This window comes from Neopsephotus bourkii, unplaced genomic scaffold (genome assembly GCF_033783945.1).
Source record: "Neopsephotus bourkii isolate Nb327-2 ecotype Australia unplaced genomic scaffold, CSIRO-AGI_Nbou_v1 NB_244, whole genome shotgun sequence".
NCBI classification, from domain to species: Eukaryota; Metazoa; Chordata; class Aves; order Psittaciformes; family Psittacidae; genus Neopsephotus; species Neopsephotus bourkii.
This window is the reverse complement of record NW_026900754.1, coordinates 1,224,153-1,242,305: the sequence shown is the minus strand read 5'-3', so window position 1 is coordinate 1,242,305 and position 18,153 is coordinate 1,224,153. Positions and strand designations below refer to the sequence as shown.

At 41.6% G+C, this 18,153-nt stretch overlaps 1 protein-coding gene across 5 annotated transcripts in view; it reads left to right on the top strand.

Moving 5' to 3' along the window:
- Positions 1 to 18,153, top strand: part of ANKRD17 (ankyrin repeat domain 17) — an 87,854-nt gene that overhangs the window by 10,341 nt on the left and 59,360 nt on the right. The window contains exon 1 of one of the 5 annotated variants that reach the window (XM_061345831.1): positions 9,603 to 9,766. The exons of the other annotated variants lie outside the window; for them this stretch is intronic. Within the exon in view, the coding sequence (XP_061201815.1) occupies positions 9,734 to 9,766 (33 nt within the window). The 5' untranslated portion in view covers positions 9,603 to 9,733. Of the gene's footprint in view, positions 1 to 9,602; positions 9,767 to 18,153 lie in introns of those variants that run through there. 5 annotated transcript variants of the gene reach the window in all.

The following is an 18,153-nucleotide window of genomic DNA, read 5'->3' as shown; positions in this document are numbered from 1 at the left end:
CCTTCTGTCCATCTCCATCGCTAATAGAAGTGAAAGTTGGCATAACAGCATGCTGGTATTTTGGTGAAGCATCAGCTTGATAAAGGAACTTCTCAATGATAAATATAGTGCCAAACTGTATGTGCCAAACTTGGCAGAAGGGCTTTTGTGAAGTCTGGGAGAGAACAGGGGGGGTGTGAATTTTTATGCTTCTGTGTAAAATCACTCTACATGTGCTCATGGCTCCCAGCTAAGAAGGTGTGCTCATGGCTCCTGGTTGAGGTGGATTCTTGGAAACGCACTAGTATGTGTGCTGAAGTTGGCTTCTGCGGACATATTTGGGATGACCTAGTGTGATTATTTGATCTAACAGCTTACCTTTGCTAAGAGGGGGAATCTTCTTCCCAGGTGTGCCTTTAGGCTGGTGGTGTTTCACCAGTTATTGCTACAGCAGGTCACTGGCCAGAAGCGTACAGTGGGTACAAAGGGACAAGGGGGAAGAGAACTGTGTGGGTCTTTTGTTCCATTGGTCTTTCTTTTTAGTCTGGACCTGAGGTATTGCATGAACTCAGGACACTGCCTTGTTCAACTCTTGTATGTATAACTGGGCACTGGTGGAACAGATCTGCTAACTGCTGTGCTTGTTAAGAAAGTTGATACAGATGCTAATCCCTCCTGTGTTTTGGAGCATTGTGTGCTGCTCTGTACCAGCATTTTTCAGTTAGGTAAGTGTCTGGCCAAAACCATGGTTAAGTTGCAGATGTCTTTGCCACCAGTAACTTCATCAGCATTAGTGGTTTTGAAGAATTACCACTTGGTAAGCATTGCCTTCAGTGAGTTAGGCTTGAGGGTAAGGTTAGCAGTAGTCCACTGAATCCAAGCCCCCTATTCTTTTACATCTTGAATGCTTTCTGAGAAAGGCATCAAGTCTTTGGCAGTGCCTTTCATTGTAATCCAGAGTTGGGCATTTCAGAGCATGTGGTCTTTCCAACCCTGGAAAAGTTAATAGAAATACTCGGGGCAGTTGATTTTTGTAACAAATATTCTGCCCACAGCCTGGGATGTATTAAATTACTTTTTTTTTTTTTTTTTTTAACTTCCAATGCCCTTACTAAATTTTGTCATAGTAAAATAATTCCTTCAGGCTCTGATTTGATTGAAATGTCAGTGGAGAGGGCAAGGTTTTGCACAGGTGTACGTGTTGATTGTTTTGAGAGTGCATAGCCAAAATTGCTAAAAATATATCGCGTTACAGCAGGTGTAAGAGAAGGCATCTCTATTAGGGAGTTTGCATACCATTATTAGCTGGGTAAAACTAAAAAGCAGCTCCTCCCAAAGCAGGAGCGTCAAATAGAGTGCATGGATGAGCATATGTTAAATGAAGATGGTTTTGATTTTGTACTTAAATCGTCACATAATAAAGCGAACGTATCTTGGAGTAGTACAGATCTTGGAATTTGAGGTGTGTTTGTATGAGTGTTTTTGGACTGTATGTGACTTCTGCATGTGAGATCATTGCTCAGTTAAGAGGCTATTCACAGTCTAAATGCATTATACCTGGTTTTCCTCTTGCTGATATGTCACATGTGGAATGAGAGAGGAATATGTATATAAATTTGTTTGAAGAAGGATCCTTTCTATCCCATGTTGCCTGTCTTACTTGTGTTTAGCCCCAAACCAGATCTCTTTAGTTGTTCAAAATTCTTGGATTAAAGGCTTGGGTGGAACAAAGTATGGCCCAGTGAAAACAGACTACTTAAAGTCAGAACTTTAAGGAAGTTCTCCTATAGAAAGCTCCCCTTAGACAAAAATGTGTGCCAGTAATCTTGGACTTCTGTTGAAAAATCCTCTTAAAATGCTGAGGTAATGGTATGCAGTTTTGTAACACATCTACACCTTTGTGGAAGTTGCACTGACTTTGCATTGGGCAGCTACTCCACAGTAATATGTGGGAGCTCCTCTGATAGGAGAGGAAGTAGCACGGACAGATACAGAGGCAGAACTGCAGGAGTATATCCTGACACAGTGGCTTTTTAATGATGTTCTTATTTGGTTCATCTTCAGGGCAGTGCTATGGATGGGTAAAGGTGTGGTTTGGTTTTTGGGTATGGTGTGGTGGTTTTATTTTACACCCCCCCCCCATAGGTTGGCCTTACAGAATTGAAATCTAGAATAATGGGACTGATGTAAGCACTTACTGGGCAGGATGGCTCTTGGCTGATGAGATTCCTCTATGCTGGAATGCTTCTTACTTGCTAGGCTATAAAACTGTTTAGATGCCAGTTTCATTTAGGCATAGATGAAGACTTATTTCAGAAATAGTTTTATGTTGTGCATCTACCTTCTGGTTAGAGGTGGATGGTGTAGGAAGAAGCTGCTAATAGAATTTAAAGCTATGAACTTACAACTCTTGACTGACTGACCTTTGAATCTCCTATGCAATAGTAATTCAGAGTGAATCTGAAATCCCCAAGCTATTTCTGGGAGGAGGTAACACCTATTTGGAAATGGTTTTCTGAATGTGGAGTCATCATGTTCCCTGACCCCACCTGGACCTGGTAGTTCATGTGATCTGCAAGGTGTACTTAGCTAGCACAGTATTTCTGTTAAGGGAGAACAGATCTGAGGATGCTCTTAAGGAGGGAATGGGGCAGTGTTATTTCATCAGACAGGTCATAAACATCTGAGTCTGCTGTTAGTAGTCAGTCTTTAAACCTTGTAAGTTTTATGCAGTCTTTGAAATTGATGTAAAAGAAAACTTGGGATGTGTTTTATCTTGGCACTTCCAAAGGTAGTTAAGTACAGCACCTTTGAAAGATACTAGTTTCCTTGGAGCTGTGGACAACCTAGGTCTCAAGAATACTTTGTTAAGGCCTCATAAGGATGAGAATTTCAACCTCTCCAGATTTATATGCATACTAAAATGACTAACACTAAATGAATTACAAGTACTGAATGAGGCAGAAGGGTCTTGCATACCTTGCAGCTGCACAGGCCAAGTGAAGAGTGTGCTGGGCAGAAAGGCAAGATCTGTCTTGGGAGAAAGCTTTGTTTTTGAGCGAGAAATAATCTTGAACAACCAAAAAAAGTTGCTACAGCAGAAAAATATGTGGATTTGCTATGGAAGTTTCCTTACCTGTGGGAGGTAATGGAGCTGAAACAAGGGTGGTGTGATAGTAAGGGGGGACAACAGGGATCAGCTGGTGATTGTGAAACTCTCTGAATGCTTCATGGCAGGTTTTGGCAGAGAAGTCTGAAATTCCCTTAAAGAGATACAGAGTTATAAGGATAAGGGAATAAAAAGAAATTATAATAGAAGTATGTGCTAACCCCAGTAGATTGATCAGGTTAAAGCCCAGCATCCTTATGCACCCTCATCCCCAATAATAAAATAATAAAGGAGTAAAGTAGATTTTAATTTTTTTTTTTTTTTTTTTAATTTTAAATTCACTAAAGCACTTAACTGGAGGATGCTGGAGATTTAGTAAGGCTGGAAGCTGCAGAGATGTGATTGCTGCAGGAAGTGAAGAAAAAGAAAACAATATACTATGTGAAAATAGGAACAGCAGATAAGGATCATGACTTGAGATTTTTCCTGAGATTTGGTTTTGGATTTACTTGTTGGGGGTTTTTTGTTTGTTTGTTTTTGGTTTTTTTTGTTTGTTTTGTTTTTCTCCCATAATCACTGAGGGTCAAAAGTAAGGAATTTGATGAATCTGTCTGGAGAGAGAAGACCAGATGGGCCCCCCTTATTGTCATAGAACTAAGGCATCTTGCAGAATGCACCAAATGATGACAGATGCAAAGAACTATGAAGTAGAGGTCATGCCTTTGTGGTAAAACAAAATTTTTGTATTTAGAAAAAGAAATTAATATGATAAGTAGAAGAGAAGAGCATGTTTAGTATCTTAATGGTTACCTAAGCCAGTTACTGATATGATGGAGTGATGAAAGTGATATGCGTAGGGGGATGTAGTTCCTAATGAAGGTTGATAAATACCAGTGCATTTACTTGGAGCACTGTGTACCATTAGGGGTGTTTGCTTTGGAAAGCACTTCTGACTTAGTTGGAGAGGGGTTTTTTGCATTTATATGTTTTGGTGATACACTTGTAAAATTTCTAAGATGGAATAAATAAAGTCCAGACTACAAAAAGTCATCCCTTGGATGTGATGGCTCCTGAAGACATTGGCCTGACCTTTGTTGATTGTTCTGTAGCTGATTTCTTGTGATACATGTCTATCACAAGGCAGATAATGAGACTTAGGCAATAATACTACTTAAGCAATAATACTCCTCTCCCAGTATCAGTGCTAAAGCTTGGGACAGAATCTCTAAGACATTAAATTCCTAGGTACTGTGCTGCCATTATCTGCTGCTTTCCTGCTGCCAACATGGATGTATTTCTCACCCCTGTACTCTTTCAAATACATGTTTGAAGCAGCCTTTGGAAAAGCTATCTGAATATTGCTTGCATCATTAATATAAACAACTATTCACATATCTTATGGGTTTTTTTGTTCATGTTAGAAGGGGGAGCTTGGGCATTTGGAAGTTCTGATGATGGAATTTGCCTCTTTGTGGATTGGATTTTCTGATTTCATGGATGTTAATCCACGTGAAACATAAGTCTTCTCTTTGCAGGTGTACCCTGTCATATTCTACATATTCAAATATATTTTGTGACAGATGCTTCGGTTTTCAAGGTCATTCCTGTGACAGTGGCGGGATTTTTGCCTGTTAGCATGCTACACTTAACAGAAAACCAGAATGCCACAAAATTTGGGCTGGAAACCTACTCTTCTTTTTGGTCTTTACTGTCTGGGGAATGTTTAGATTGTATCTGAGGTAATCTTGTTAGGACTGCCTGCCTACTGCTGTGGAGAGAAATCCTTGGGAAAGCTGTGCTGAAGGGAATAACTGAGCAATGCTTTGTACTATATTGAGGGGCTATTTTCAACTCTTTTTATTTTTTTTCTCCTTCTCAAAGTGATTTCTATTTCATTAATGAATACACCTCCTGGTTCTTCTGAATAAGGTGTTGGCATCATCCGCTTGGGGCACAGTTTAAACAAGCCAACCTTGACACTGAGCTCTGTGACTCTGAAGACACACAAAAACAGAGTGTTTATATGCTTTGGGATGGTTCATGACCAGTACAGCTTCATCAGCTGTAAAGAGATAACAATGTGCTTTTGTGATATCAGAGTGGGAATTGTCCGACTGCTTGTTCAAATGCCTGCATTTCAGGGTGCTAGAATCTGTCTCAGATCAGTTGTTGAAATGCTTGTGTTTCAGAGTGATGTAATGTGAGCAATGCCAGTTCAAAAGCCATGGTGGTCTTTGTGGCACTAGAATATGGAACCAAGGATTTTCTTTGAATGCTCAAGAGCCAGGAGACAGTTTTTTAGCTTCACACTGTGCTTCATTCTCTGTGAAGAGCTTCTTTCTTGCAAATGCTTTTATCCTTCCTTCAGTAAAGTCATGTGCCTCCCCGCTCAGTTTCAGCTACCAGTGCTGTGTGGAGAACACACCATAGAGGAAACAAACATTAGTTTGTACTTATGTCTGGGTCTGGCTTTCACAGAATACTGTCTCTGGATTCCCTTTGGTTTTACATGTTTCAATGTAGTTTGAAATAGGAATTCCTTCCCCCCCCACCCCATTTTGAAGCAGTGCTATGCTAAGTTTGTCTCCTAAATCCTCACTTCAGATGTTTATTCTCCGACCTTCTGTGTGGGGTACATAAGGGCTTTGTTATGCTTTAGGCTGGCAGAATGTGAGGGACCATAATAAAACATGATGGACGCACGTGGCTTGGGGAGCTGTGTTGTGTGAAGATACCACTTGTGCAGAAGTGGAGGCTGCTTTTCAGTAGTGGGTAGTAGTAGATGAGCGCTGATTAGATCATACGTTCAGGATAAGGCAAAATAAAGGTATAAGCTTTCAGATAGAAGCTGTTCAAAAAGATACCATTCTTTAGTTATACAGCTAGTTCAAGTAGTTCATAGAGCTGGACTTAAAAACAATGAGGAAATGCATTTGTGTTCACTTGTGTGGAACATGAAGGTATGTTTCCTGACCTGTGTTTAAAGCCCAAAATTGCCCAGTAGAAATATGAAAGGAATTCATCACAGACATCCAAGTATATTTTTGTTGGTTTATTTTCCCCCTTAGAGTCCTCTTTTTCTTGCAGGAACAGAATGGATGGCTGCATTAATGCCTCTGTTTTACTGAAGGTCTTGCAGTGTTTAGGATGGGCCTTTGGAGCTTGATATTCCATGCCATAAATGTTTCTGGAGTACCGAGTAAAGTTAATTGTCAAACAAGTTCTTTAAAGCCTTCACCAGAGTATCTTGCTAGGGGTTGGAGTATCAAGCTTCTGAGTGTGAAGGCAAACCAGTGCTGAGTGTGACTTGCTTGTAGTGGAGTATCTGGCTGGTAAGGTTTGTTGTTGCCTTCATCGCTCACACATAGAACCCGACTCCCCAGGGTGTTTCTGATGCTGTACATCAGCTTGAGAAGCTCTGAATTAATTCTTTTGGTTCAAGTTTTGAGAATGAAGGGATGTTACTGTAGACAGAACTAGTTGATCTTCCAGATGGGATGGGAAATGGCTCAGATCTTGAGGTGAGCTTGTTTTTTCTTCTCCTGAGAATCTTGCATTTGTTCTGTGAAAATGGAAAAGATGTTGATACTCATTTTGCTTTGTGTGGAACAGACACCTTTTGTCCTTGAATTAGGCTGTCTTTCCATTTGAAAATTGTTTTCAGTGGTGTCGTGTAATTTTTTTTAATTTCAGTGCTAAGTTGTGTGTATTAGGGTTTTGTCTTATTTTTTTTCCTTGTGGGTTTTGTTGTTTTTGTTTTTGTGTGTGCTTGTTGGTTTCTGTTTGTTTTTTTTTTGTCTGTTCTAAGGTGTCTTAATTCTTTCCGGTGCTTGGAAGACCAAGTAACTAGTCTTTTGAGACATGAGTGTTAAGTGAGAGGTGGTAGCAGTTTTTTATGTATAAAAACTCCTTCAAGTTGGGAGGAGTAGCTTTATGCTTAGGCTAACACTTGTGTTTAATGGCTAGGCAGCATGTATACAAGATGAGTTGAAAGGGGCTGCTAAGGATATTAGAACCTCTGACCTAAAAGCACTGTTGCAGAGGAGCCATGGAATTCTGTCCTGTGATTCTTCGCGTGGACAACAATTTCTTATGGGAAGTAGATTTTGAAATGTAGATGTCTGGGTGACTCATTTTCCTTTGGGCAGCTAAGACTTCTATTAATCTTCTTAAGTATCTAACTGGAGGTTGCAGAGCTTTTGCTTCCATAGGTACAAATGCCTGATGAAGTTTGATGGGATCCTGCAGCAAGTGCTTCTAAGACAGACTTAAGTGGGTTGAAGTCTATGGTAAATGTTGGCAAATGTTATCTTGTCCTCAGATATGTCATATAAGAATAAGTCATTAGATGGTTTTCTTAATGTTTCGAATTTAAAAAAAAAAATCCCAAACTGGCTAAATATAATGGCTGGATTTACCAGTTACCTTTTCCACGATAGTACGTCCGAAAGGAAACCTGACCAGCCAAAGAGGCAAAGTTCAGAGCTCAGGAAAGTATTTCATGAATAGCATAAACATTCTTCCATGACATGAATTATTTAGGGTATATTAAGCCCCCAAAACAGGCTCAAGACAAGTTATACAGTGTCAAAGATGAACAGTGTGAACAGAATGAGTTCTGGTTAAAAACCTGTGAAATCTGGGATGTTCCCCAATGTGGAAAAATAGTATGGACTGCCTGAGCAGGTGCAGAGTTTGTGTAAAATGAGGGGCTTCGTGGTAGGTGAGTAGAATGGGGGTTTAAGGAAAAGAATTTTGATCAAAATAACATAGCTGTGACTAAAATCTAGATGATAAACTAGAAATTCTCTTTGTGATGGTAGTAGTCAGTCTGGTCATCTTCATAAATCCAGGTAAGGATGTTCTTGCTGTTAAGAGAGTATTTGTTAGCATTAGAACATATATTTTAATATGTTAATTAAAATAAATTGATTACTAGTAGTATTTCTTCAAGTAAAAATGTGAATTTAATTCCTTTGACCAATAGACCCTTTTGTGCTGAGCTCAAATGTGCTCATGAGAGAGGAGGTTTTTATGGGGTTGACAGGATTTATTGTGCTGTATTTTTAGAATTGGAAAAGTAAGTATTTTGAGAGCTGCAGTTATTATTGCTCAATGATTCTGACCTGGTATGTGCAGAGTGGGTACCACTGTCACCTGGTGTTTGAAGGAGTGTGTAAAATGACATGTTTTTTGGCCTCGGTTGTCACTTAAATGTTTTGGGTAAAGCAGAGAAGTGTGGAGATGATGATGGTTCTCAAAAAGACCTTGTGGAAAACATTCTTCAGGTGGTCGGTACCTTTGTTATCATCTCATTGGCCATTTTGGGAATTCTTGATTCCTCCCTGTATTAGCCTGAGGCAGTGGAGCAGAAAAGGGATGGGTTGTTGGAAACACAGTAGTTGTGCAGCACTTAAGATGGGTCAGTTGTTTTTAGGAGGTTTTGCTGTAATAGGAAGCCAGACTGTAGCATGGGAGGAATTGCGGGCTGTGTCATAGATCTGCTTATTGTGAGGATTGGTGTTTTGTGGTGTTTGTTGTTTTTTTTTTGTTTGTTTTTGTTGTTTTGTTTGTTTAGTGGGGTTTTTTCTTTTCTTTTATTTTTTTTGTTTGTTTGAGTTGTTTTATTTCTTAACAGTTTTGAGGAGTGGTTAGGATAGTATGGTGATAAATAGAATCCCAGACTGGTTTGTGTTGGAAGGGGCCTTAAAGCTCATCCAGTTCCAGCTCCCTGCCACAGGCAGGAGGGACACTTTCCACTAGACCAGGTTGCTCCAAGTGCTGTCCAACCTGGCCTTGAACGCTGCCAGGGATGGGGCCGCCACAGCTTCTCTGGGCAACCTGTGCCAGGGCCTCACCACCCTCGCAGGGAAGAACTTCTTTTTAACATCTCATCTCAATCTCCCCTCTGTCAGTTTAAAACCATTCCCCCTTCTCCTGTCCCTACAGGACTTTTCCCGAAGCCCCTCTCCAGGTTTCTTGTAGCCCCTTCAGGCACTGGAAGCTGCTCTGAGTTCTCCCCACAGCCTTCTCTTCTCCAGGCTGAACAAGCTCATCTCTTTCAGCCTGTCTCCATAGCAGAGGTGCTCCAGCCCTCACAGCATCTCGGTGGCCTCTTCTGGACTCACTCAAAGGAAATACGCTCAAGGGGAGCTATCCAGAGTGGATCTGTGTACTTCATTGGGTCAGAATATGTCCCTTACAGTGTCCCCAGGGTTGCTGATGCACACCTCAACAAACTGTGGGAGCCTTCTGCATGGAGAGGTTGGTGCAGGGGCAGGAGAGGGAGGGGTGGTATGAATACCATGAGGAGGAGCTGGTTTCCGTAGGTTTTGGTTTTTTTTTTTTTATTATTATTTTCATTCCGCCCTTCTCCCTGGTATGTTCTTTCTAGAGCAGCGGATCCCCTTCCTCCGCTTCTGTCCGTCCTCCCCCTCTCTGTATTGGTAATTGCCCGCCCTGCGCGGGGTGGAACAGTCCATTTCCTGTTCCCATGCTGACAGCAGGGGGGGGAGCGAACGTGCTGCTGCCGGGCGGCCGGTAGCCTGTCTGTCTGTCCCGGCGACGGTGGGGGACGAGAGGGCGGGAAGGGGAGAGCGCAGCATGGCCCGGCGGTGAGGCGGGGCGGAGGCGGTGGCCGCCGCCATGGAGGCGTACGTGCTGGAGGACATCCTGGAGGTAGGGGCGGGAGAGGGCCGCAGAACAAAGGGGTGCGCGGGGCCGGCGGCGGTCGAGGCCCCGGGGAGCGGCAGGGCCTGCGGTGGCGGCGGGGTCTTCCCCCGCCCGCCCTTACTCCCGTCGAGGAGCTAAGGGTTGGATAGGGGTACACAGCGGGGCCTAGGCCGGAGCGCGGGGCCTCCCCCCGTGCACGGCAGTAGGGGCTGAGGGGGCCGGCATTTGACCCATTGGATGCCTGGGGTGTCTGCACATAGACCTAAGGGTGCTGCTGCTGGGCAGGCCTGGGGCCTTCTTCCCGCCGCTGTGGGATGCTGCTTACTCCATGAGGGGCACCTGGAGTGCTTGGGGTGATAATGTAGTGGGATGGCTGCAGCCCTCCTAAAAGGACATCTGCCTGTAAGAACTGGAGAGATTGTTTTATCCCCACCATGTCTTAGGCCTGAATAGTTGCTATTCCAGTGTTTCCAGCTGTCGCCAGTATAGCCTGCCTTTATTTTCTGTGCAGAAGCAGGTCTTGCATTATGAAATAAATGTCATTTTTCCCTTTTTGTGAGAAACACTGTTTCAGTCACATGAAGGCAGACCTGCCTAAGAATCATGAAGTGAAACTTGTATTCCAAGTGGCAAAGATTTCTAGTCCAGATTGTATTAGCTGTAATACTTCAAGGAAGTATCTTTTTCTGTTGTTTCTGGGTTTTTTTTTCTGGTTTTGAGAGCAAAACCGTGGTTTCATTGCCAATTCACTTTTCAAAGTATTTGCATGTGTTCTTTATTGTAACAAGAATCTGCTCCTTTATTAGCTGCTGTCAAAATTTAAACAAAACAGTGCTTTCAGTGATGCCTGTCCTCTAGGATTTTTCCTTCATGGCCATACTTCTGTTACTCTGAAGTTTTTAGATCAGTGGAAATACTGTTGGTGTCAACTTCCTTGTGAACCTTTGAACTGTTAAGCATTCAGAATGCTAACACAACTGCTCAGTTTGTGCTGAAGAAACTGGTACAGGTGCATGAACAAGACATTTCTACCACTATCTGTCTGCATGGCTGGGTTTCTGTGGTGAGGTTGGATGACCAGAAGTATACTGGGCTTTCTGCCGTCAGATTTCACTACTTCACTGATTGAACACTGAAAGCTTTTTCTTTTTTTGCCTGTCTTCATTGTAACTACAATTGCCATAACTTGATAGTATGTTAAATTAATAAAATATTTGGTATTTATTAATAGTCTTATTTGGAAAGGCAATTAGCAAACTAATTTTGTCAGTGTAGCAGTATTTGGGGTTTGTGTGTGTGAACTGATTATATCTTGCTTCTCAGAGTAGGATGCAGTGACTTCTCTGTTCATAATTTCATCACACATTCTCTTCCTGGTCATGAGACTGACTGTATCCAGGTAAAACATCTTCAAAAATCAAGTATAGGTTCTCTTACTTGAGATATGTGTAAACTGTGACCAGATTGGTTGGTGGTGAATCTGAAATACCCTGGTAGCAGTGGAGGCTGTCAGTTATTAATGAGTTAGTGGAAGCAGCATGTTTGTTGTGCATCCCAGTAAGGGTCCAGAAGTAAAAGTTGGTTCCCTTAAAGCTTGCTCCTGTTGTAACTTCAAACAGTCTGTTTAGAGTGTGTTATGTTTTGCCATTTTAGAGCTTTTTTTCTCCTGTGGAGCAGTCTTTTATGTTTGTCTGAAGACAGCAGTGTAAAGATGGAGAGACAGCAGGATCTATGTCAGCACTCTGTTCTATTGGACAGATTTGGTACTACTTAGTATTTAGTTAAATTGGAGGGATCAGTCTTTGTCTCTTCATAAAATCTTCAAGAAGGCTTTTACCTCTAAATTGGTTATGATTTAAAACAAGGGAAAAAAAGGCATTTTCTGTAAGGTGCTAGTTACTTTGAGTTATCACAGAGAGCGAGGTTCCAGTTGTGGTAGAGGTCCTCAATGCAAGCAGCAAGTGGGGGCTACTGAGGCAAAAATCAGTGTTGAGTTAAAAAGGTAGTCAAGTTATCAAGTAGCTAATTGTTCTCATGTTCTGGATTGGCCTAGTGTTAAGACTACTTCTTGGGAAGAGAAAGAGGCAAGATGAGGTAAAAGCGCAGGGCTGCTTAATGCTTAACCTGAGCTGGCTTTTGCTGCTCTTGGCTGAAGATGAACGTTGCCTTAGCCCTGATGCTTGAATCTGGTGTTGAAATAGCTGTGTGGGGAGCACAGTTGAATAAAATTCAGACAGCATGGGGTTAATATGCAGTTAGCTTCTGTTCATCTGGTTCTTGTGATATGTGTATCTTGGCCATACATCTTAATTTATGTGTGACCTAACTGACAGCAAGGCTTTTTGTTGTTGGTATAACCTTTCAGGTTTGGCTCATACATGCTAGTGAAGGAGTAATTATGTTACAGTAGACCTTAGTGTGGCATTCGAAGAGAGACAAACCTGTAGCTGTGTTTTTGAGGCTTGAGTTAGCCAGCAGAAACATTTTCTCTGTTGGGACACAAGGAGGTGTGTTTTGTCCTGACAGATGAGGATGTGGTGTGTGTTGTCATATGCTGACAGCACAGAAATCCACTTAGGCAGCTTATGGCGGTAGAAGGGTGAATTTATATTCCCTGTGTTTGTTTGAGACTTTTCAAGGGAAGAAGCTCTGTGTGTTTTGACCTTCAGGTTGCTCTAAAGCTTGTTTGTGCTTCACGTGAGGGCAGCAGATTGGAGTACAACACAAGCCTGCATGTGGCAGTTTCTGTGTGTCCTTAGGAAGGGCATTTATTTCCTTCAAGTTAAGGTAAACACCTTTCCCCTACATTGAGCTGAAACTCAAAATAATTGCAAAGAGACCTTCATTTCTTATTGTGATATTGGAGTATTTTGCAGCTGTGTTAATTTTCTGGTTTTAATCTTGTACTTGAGATTATTTTAGGAATGGCTGAATTGCTACCTCAGTTGCATTGCATGTAGCTGCCATTGGGGTTGGTAAGAGGTGAGGTAACATGAAATGATCATGTGTTATACCTTCAGTCATTTAGGCAAGCCAGCATGGACAGCAAAGTATAACTGTATATTCATATAGAGCAAAGACTAACCTGCTTGAGCACGTGGGTGCTTGATGAAACAATAATGGAAGGCAGAGCAAATATTCAGTAGCAGAGTGATCTATAAAATATGTTCATGTTCCAGGAAGGCCTCTGCAACACAGTGTTGTTTTTTTTTTTCAACAGGCCAAGGCTTTTAATATGTACAAATGTTGTAGACTCGTGGTCTGAAGATTAAAATCAGGATTGTATCATGGTATTTCTGTTTTGGACATGAGTAGCATTTCTGTGTTCCAGCTCTTAAACAGGCTAATCTTTTCCCCATTTTTGTTCTTTTAGCTTTCGGTAATCTTAGCTGGTTTACTTTGTACCTTGTTTTCCATTTTTTAAAGGCCTTTGCCTATAGGAAGAGAGGATGGGCTACTAATGTGTTTCAGCATTTCCTAGTGGTTCATGTCAGTTGTTCATGTTGCCTTTCAGAATGACTTCTGCAGGTGTTATCGTTAAGTAAGTTGGAACACTGATGATTCCTTTTATTAAAGCATCATTGCTAAGTCTGGGCGGCATCTAGTCCCAACCCCAGGTGACGAATATTGGATGTTCCTGTCTGGGTCCAAGGTAGCTGATTTTTCTAAGGTTTAGCAGTACTGAGCTGATCTTAATAGAAGACCTACACTTGCTGTGAAGTCATCCCCACAATGATGTTGAAGCTGGTGGTAAAGCAGCAAGAATGCAGGATGAAGTGCTGTAAGTATGTCAAGAGCTGGACTCATGTTTGCTGTGTGCCTGAAGTAGAAATGAAGGCTTTATCAGGATGCATGTTCTGCTGGAGAGTGGGTGTGACCTTAGGTTTGGTTAGTCATTTGTGTCTGGTCAGTGTGCTTGTTTTTGCCCAAACTTTGAGTAGCAGATGGCCTTGGTTGCTGTTTAAAGCTGTGGAGCAAATGGTTCTGAGGTGAACTCGTGTTCCAGAAGCACTGTAGATGAGTGAAAACTGATCTTAGCTGATTATCCCTTGTATGGAGTATTGTTCAGAGGAGGAAAACTGGTCTGAAGGAAGGCAAGCTGAATGTGCTGACAGATGAGGCTAAAATTCATCAGCCATCTTATATTGAGGAGGTGGCACTAATGCCCATTGTGATGTACAGTGAAGGTGAGTAGTAGGCTGGGAAGCTACAACTTGTACTGTATCCTTGTTTTGCTGGTAGTATCATACCATTTTAGGACATTTTAGAGGAAAAATGGTTGTGGGTTTATTTTGTTTTGTTTTTCTTTGCCTTTTTTTGTTTTTGCTTTTTGACCTGTTGAGTCAAAGAAAAGGGTCTTTCTGAGCTTACAGGCTGAGATACTCAGTTGCTGATCTGCTGTGCAATGATTTACGTAGTGAAAAGCTTTTGTGCTGCTGCCTTCTTCCCTGGCTTGGTAGCTGGCAGAATGGTGTCAGTCTGACAGAGCAGCAGTGATGGCAGTAACCTAGGTCCTGCTAGCTCCTTTGCTTGCAGCTTCTCAGAGATGAGGGGGAAACTGGTGTGAAGCTGCCTGGCTGGTTCCTAAGGGCTCTTCTGTATAGTCGTCTAGTGCTTTCAAACAAAAGGTGATTCCCCTTCCCTTGAAACCACTCTGCCCCCTGATACTGTCTCCTCTGCCCATTTTTCCTTTGGTGTGAGGCAGAGCTTAAATAGAACAAGTGTGTATGTTGAGTCCTCTAGAAAAGCAAACTCTATCTTTGTCTGTCACTTTCTCCCACCCACTTAGTTTGGTAAATGTGTTTTGCAGGGTGAGGAGCTCATTTTCAGCTGTTAGATCTGGGTTCCTGTGCGCGACCAGCAAGAATTAAAAGCTGGTAGATGTGATTTCTTTGGGTCTCAAGCTGTTTCTCCTTATCTTGCAGGAAGAGATTACAAGTTGATGGTGTAAGTGGTGTAATAAATCTTATTTATGCTTTATTGCTTATCTTTTTCAGTAACGGCTTGTTCTTGGTACAGTAATATGAAAATGCAATTATTGCAAGAAACCTTTAAGACAATAACTTTGTACTTGAGTGACTGCTGTTTATAAGGTCAGCGTTACTCAGTGCTTGTGTCTGCCAGTGAGTGTTTTGCTACTTGGGATAACTTAACCAAGGCCTTCACTAGCAGGTGAAATCAGATCATCTGCAAAGGTCTCTCTCAACTTCAGCCCTTCTGTCTTGTAAAATGGTCATTCAAATCAGGTACTTAGTAAAAAAATATCAAGAGAATTGAGAAAGACTTTTTACTGAATTTATTTAGATACCTTTCCTCCACATAACCTGTCTTTAAACTACTCTGGGAATGTGTCGAAAAGGTTCTTTCTGCGGCAAGGGTACTTGTTCCTTTGTTCCTGCATGCACATAAAATGTCTTCAGATCTTTGCCTTGCTGGAATTTGTGGGCTGTGTTGGCCAAAAGGAAGTCACATGCTCTAAAACTGAAACCCACACTCAAAACAACCTGTTATACTGCCTCAGCATCAAAATCATGCGAGAAGGAAATCTGGATGATGATCTGCCACTTTATGTTCTTGCATGGTTTCTTCAGTTTCTTTGCACTTTCAACATTCCTGATTGTAGGTGATAGACTTGGGCATCTTAGATCTTCTTTTAGGAAGAGATGTGGTGTTCCTCTCTCTGGCTGTGGACAAGCATGTTGTAATAGGAAAAGGAATTCTGTACTAGCAGTTCTGTCTGTTATCTGAACGTGGCTGAATGTTGTTTGTGCTCTGGGGAGGGAAGAAGAGGAAATGAGTTGTGATGCAGCTTGTCCTACTGAGAAGCTGATCCTGGAGCTATGTTCATGTAAACACTGATTTAATATGCTAAAATACCTGTGATAAGCATTAATTGGAGGGAAGAAATCAAAATTGTGGTAGTGATTTGGAGGAACTTGAGGCATTTTTTTATATCTAGCATGCAAAGCAAATATTGAAAGGAGGGACTACACTTAAAATTGTTGTCTTGGCCCTTAAACCTTGGTTGTTGTGTTTTTTTTTGTTTTTTTTTAATAGGACCTTTCTTAATGAGAGGAGTAAATACATACTTGGATTTAGTCAAATACTTGTCTGTTGCTTTGGTTACTTTCATATATCTGATAATTTACTATATGCAAAACCTGTTCAAATCTGTTCAATATGCAGAAGCTTTCAGTTGGGTGTCAGAGCAAAGAGAATTTGTAAATCATGTATTAGGTATTAGGCCTAATAGCAGTTTGCATTGAAGGAAGAGTAGACTGACTATCAACCTCGACAAAATTTTAACCAAATGAGTTGAAGTTATTACAAGTAAATTTCTTCTGCACTCAGTTCCTACAGGGGTAACGGTAACAATTCGAGTTGGATACTGAACTTGACTGTCTCCTACTGTAACTTTATCTTCTTGCTTCTCATCAGAAGAGAAGAATGGTAAACTAGGCCATATCAGTTCCTTTATTAAAAAAAGACCAAAACCCCACAACTAACATTGAATTGTAAATGCCAGGAAGGAAATCCACATGATGTTTTGGTTTGTTCCTTTTTTTTTTTTTTTTGGGGGGGGCACTCAGTTTTTATGTGTGTGAGCATGGTCAATTGTTTTGGGGTGGTTGCAGAGCTATTCCTCCATTTAACTTTATAGGACAGGAGTAAACAGCAGTAAGTAGAACTGGAAGGTCTTGAAGTAATCCCCAAGTTCTTGAGCTAACTTGTCAAGAAACTCAACTTTCCCTGTGTTATTTTTCTTGTTTCTAACATGCATTAGCATCCACATCCCTTTTCTGTTGGTCATTTAATGTAGCGTGGGTTGACTTGAGGAGCTACCATCTAGTGTCATGGTAGATAACTTCTGGGACACCTGTAATGTTTCTTGAGTTTTTTTAGTTCCTGGAGTAACATACTGCATTAAGAGCATGAAGAGAGACACTTGTACAGTGCCCTGCACAGTGGACTGATGCTCTGATCACTTTGATGGGAATAGAAAACTGTGACTAAGCTACACATTGCATTGCTTGAAGGAAAAAATGGTTCTACTGTTCCTGCATTTGGTTTTACATATCTGCACACAAGTTGATGCTGTATTACCATAAACATGCTAGTGTTTCATTTATGCCAAAGGGAACTCCGACTCTTTCACAGAGTATCTGTTTGTGTGTTCATCCTGTCCCTCCTCCACGTGTCTTCCTTCCCTTCTGCTTCATCCTTTGGTGCAGAGTACTTGCTATTGTGAAGAATGACTGACCAAACCCACTTACAGATGGGAATGATTTCCTGCCAAATTCATGTAAGAAAATGTGTGGGCAGCTTAAAACTATTTCTGTTTCAAAACCAGTTGATGTTTGGCAGCTCGGGCCACTTGCTCACCATGCTTTATGCTCAGTAGCCCGAATGAATGATCCTTTTGGTGACTGTAGACCTGAAATGAAATGTGGTGGAGTATGTGCCAGAGGTATCAGAATTGTCAATCCTAAAGGATTATTATTTTTTTCCTACAAGAACAACGAAGTAGTAGGCAGCTTAGGTGCAGAGGAGTAATAATGCTGCTGAGGCCAGGGAAAATACTGTTTATCCAAAATTGCTGTCTTTATTTTTTTATTATTATTTTTTTCAAGGTTTTTATTCCCCGCTGTTGTCTTCTAGGATTAAAATGGTTTTGGAGGGTATCAAAATGAGCAAAACAGGCAGACTGGAGTGGGAGGCAAATGGCTTTTTTTTCCTTGTGGTGGAAGAGATGGATGATGTCTTGTCCGCTATAGATGATCTGAGCAGAAGCAAAGAGACAGTCTGCCACCATCAAGGGGACAGACGGGCAGGACTTAAGTGTGCTGTGTAACAGGGTTTTGTGTAGTGCACAAGGTTTCTTCAATCCCTGATGGTATTTTTGACTTTTGGCTTTGGTTTGTGGCCTCTCCAGTGCTGTCTGTGGAAGAGACAAGGCAAGGAGAGAGCTTGTAGATGCACCTGAAGCTGGAAGGCATCTGCTATGCTTCAGCAGCCCCCACCAAATGCAGTTTTGCTGCCCCAGGTTTGGTATATGATCCTGTAAATGGCAAACTTCAAGTTGGCTGGTGTCACTGATGCGAACTTCCACATCATCTTCTATTAAAAAGATATAATAGAATGCTTTAGCCTTTTGCCCTCTTCATGTTCCACTCAGTGTAGTTTTAGGTGTACACCTTTGTTACTGTGCAAGGGATTTGCCTAAAAGTCTCTGGTTATATACAGTAATACCAGTGTAACTGCTGCAAGCTTCTCTTAAGCCTTGTAAAATCTGGTGGAATGAATGCACATGTGCAATTTGTGGTCTCTGTTCAGGTAAGCCCCAAGCACTTTAAGCAGCATTTGACAGTAAATAACTGGAGCTAACTGCAACA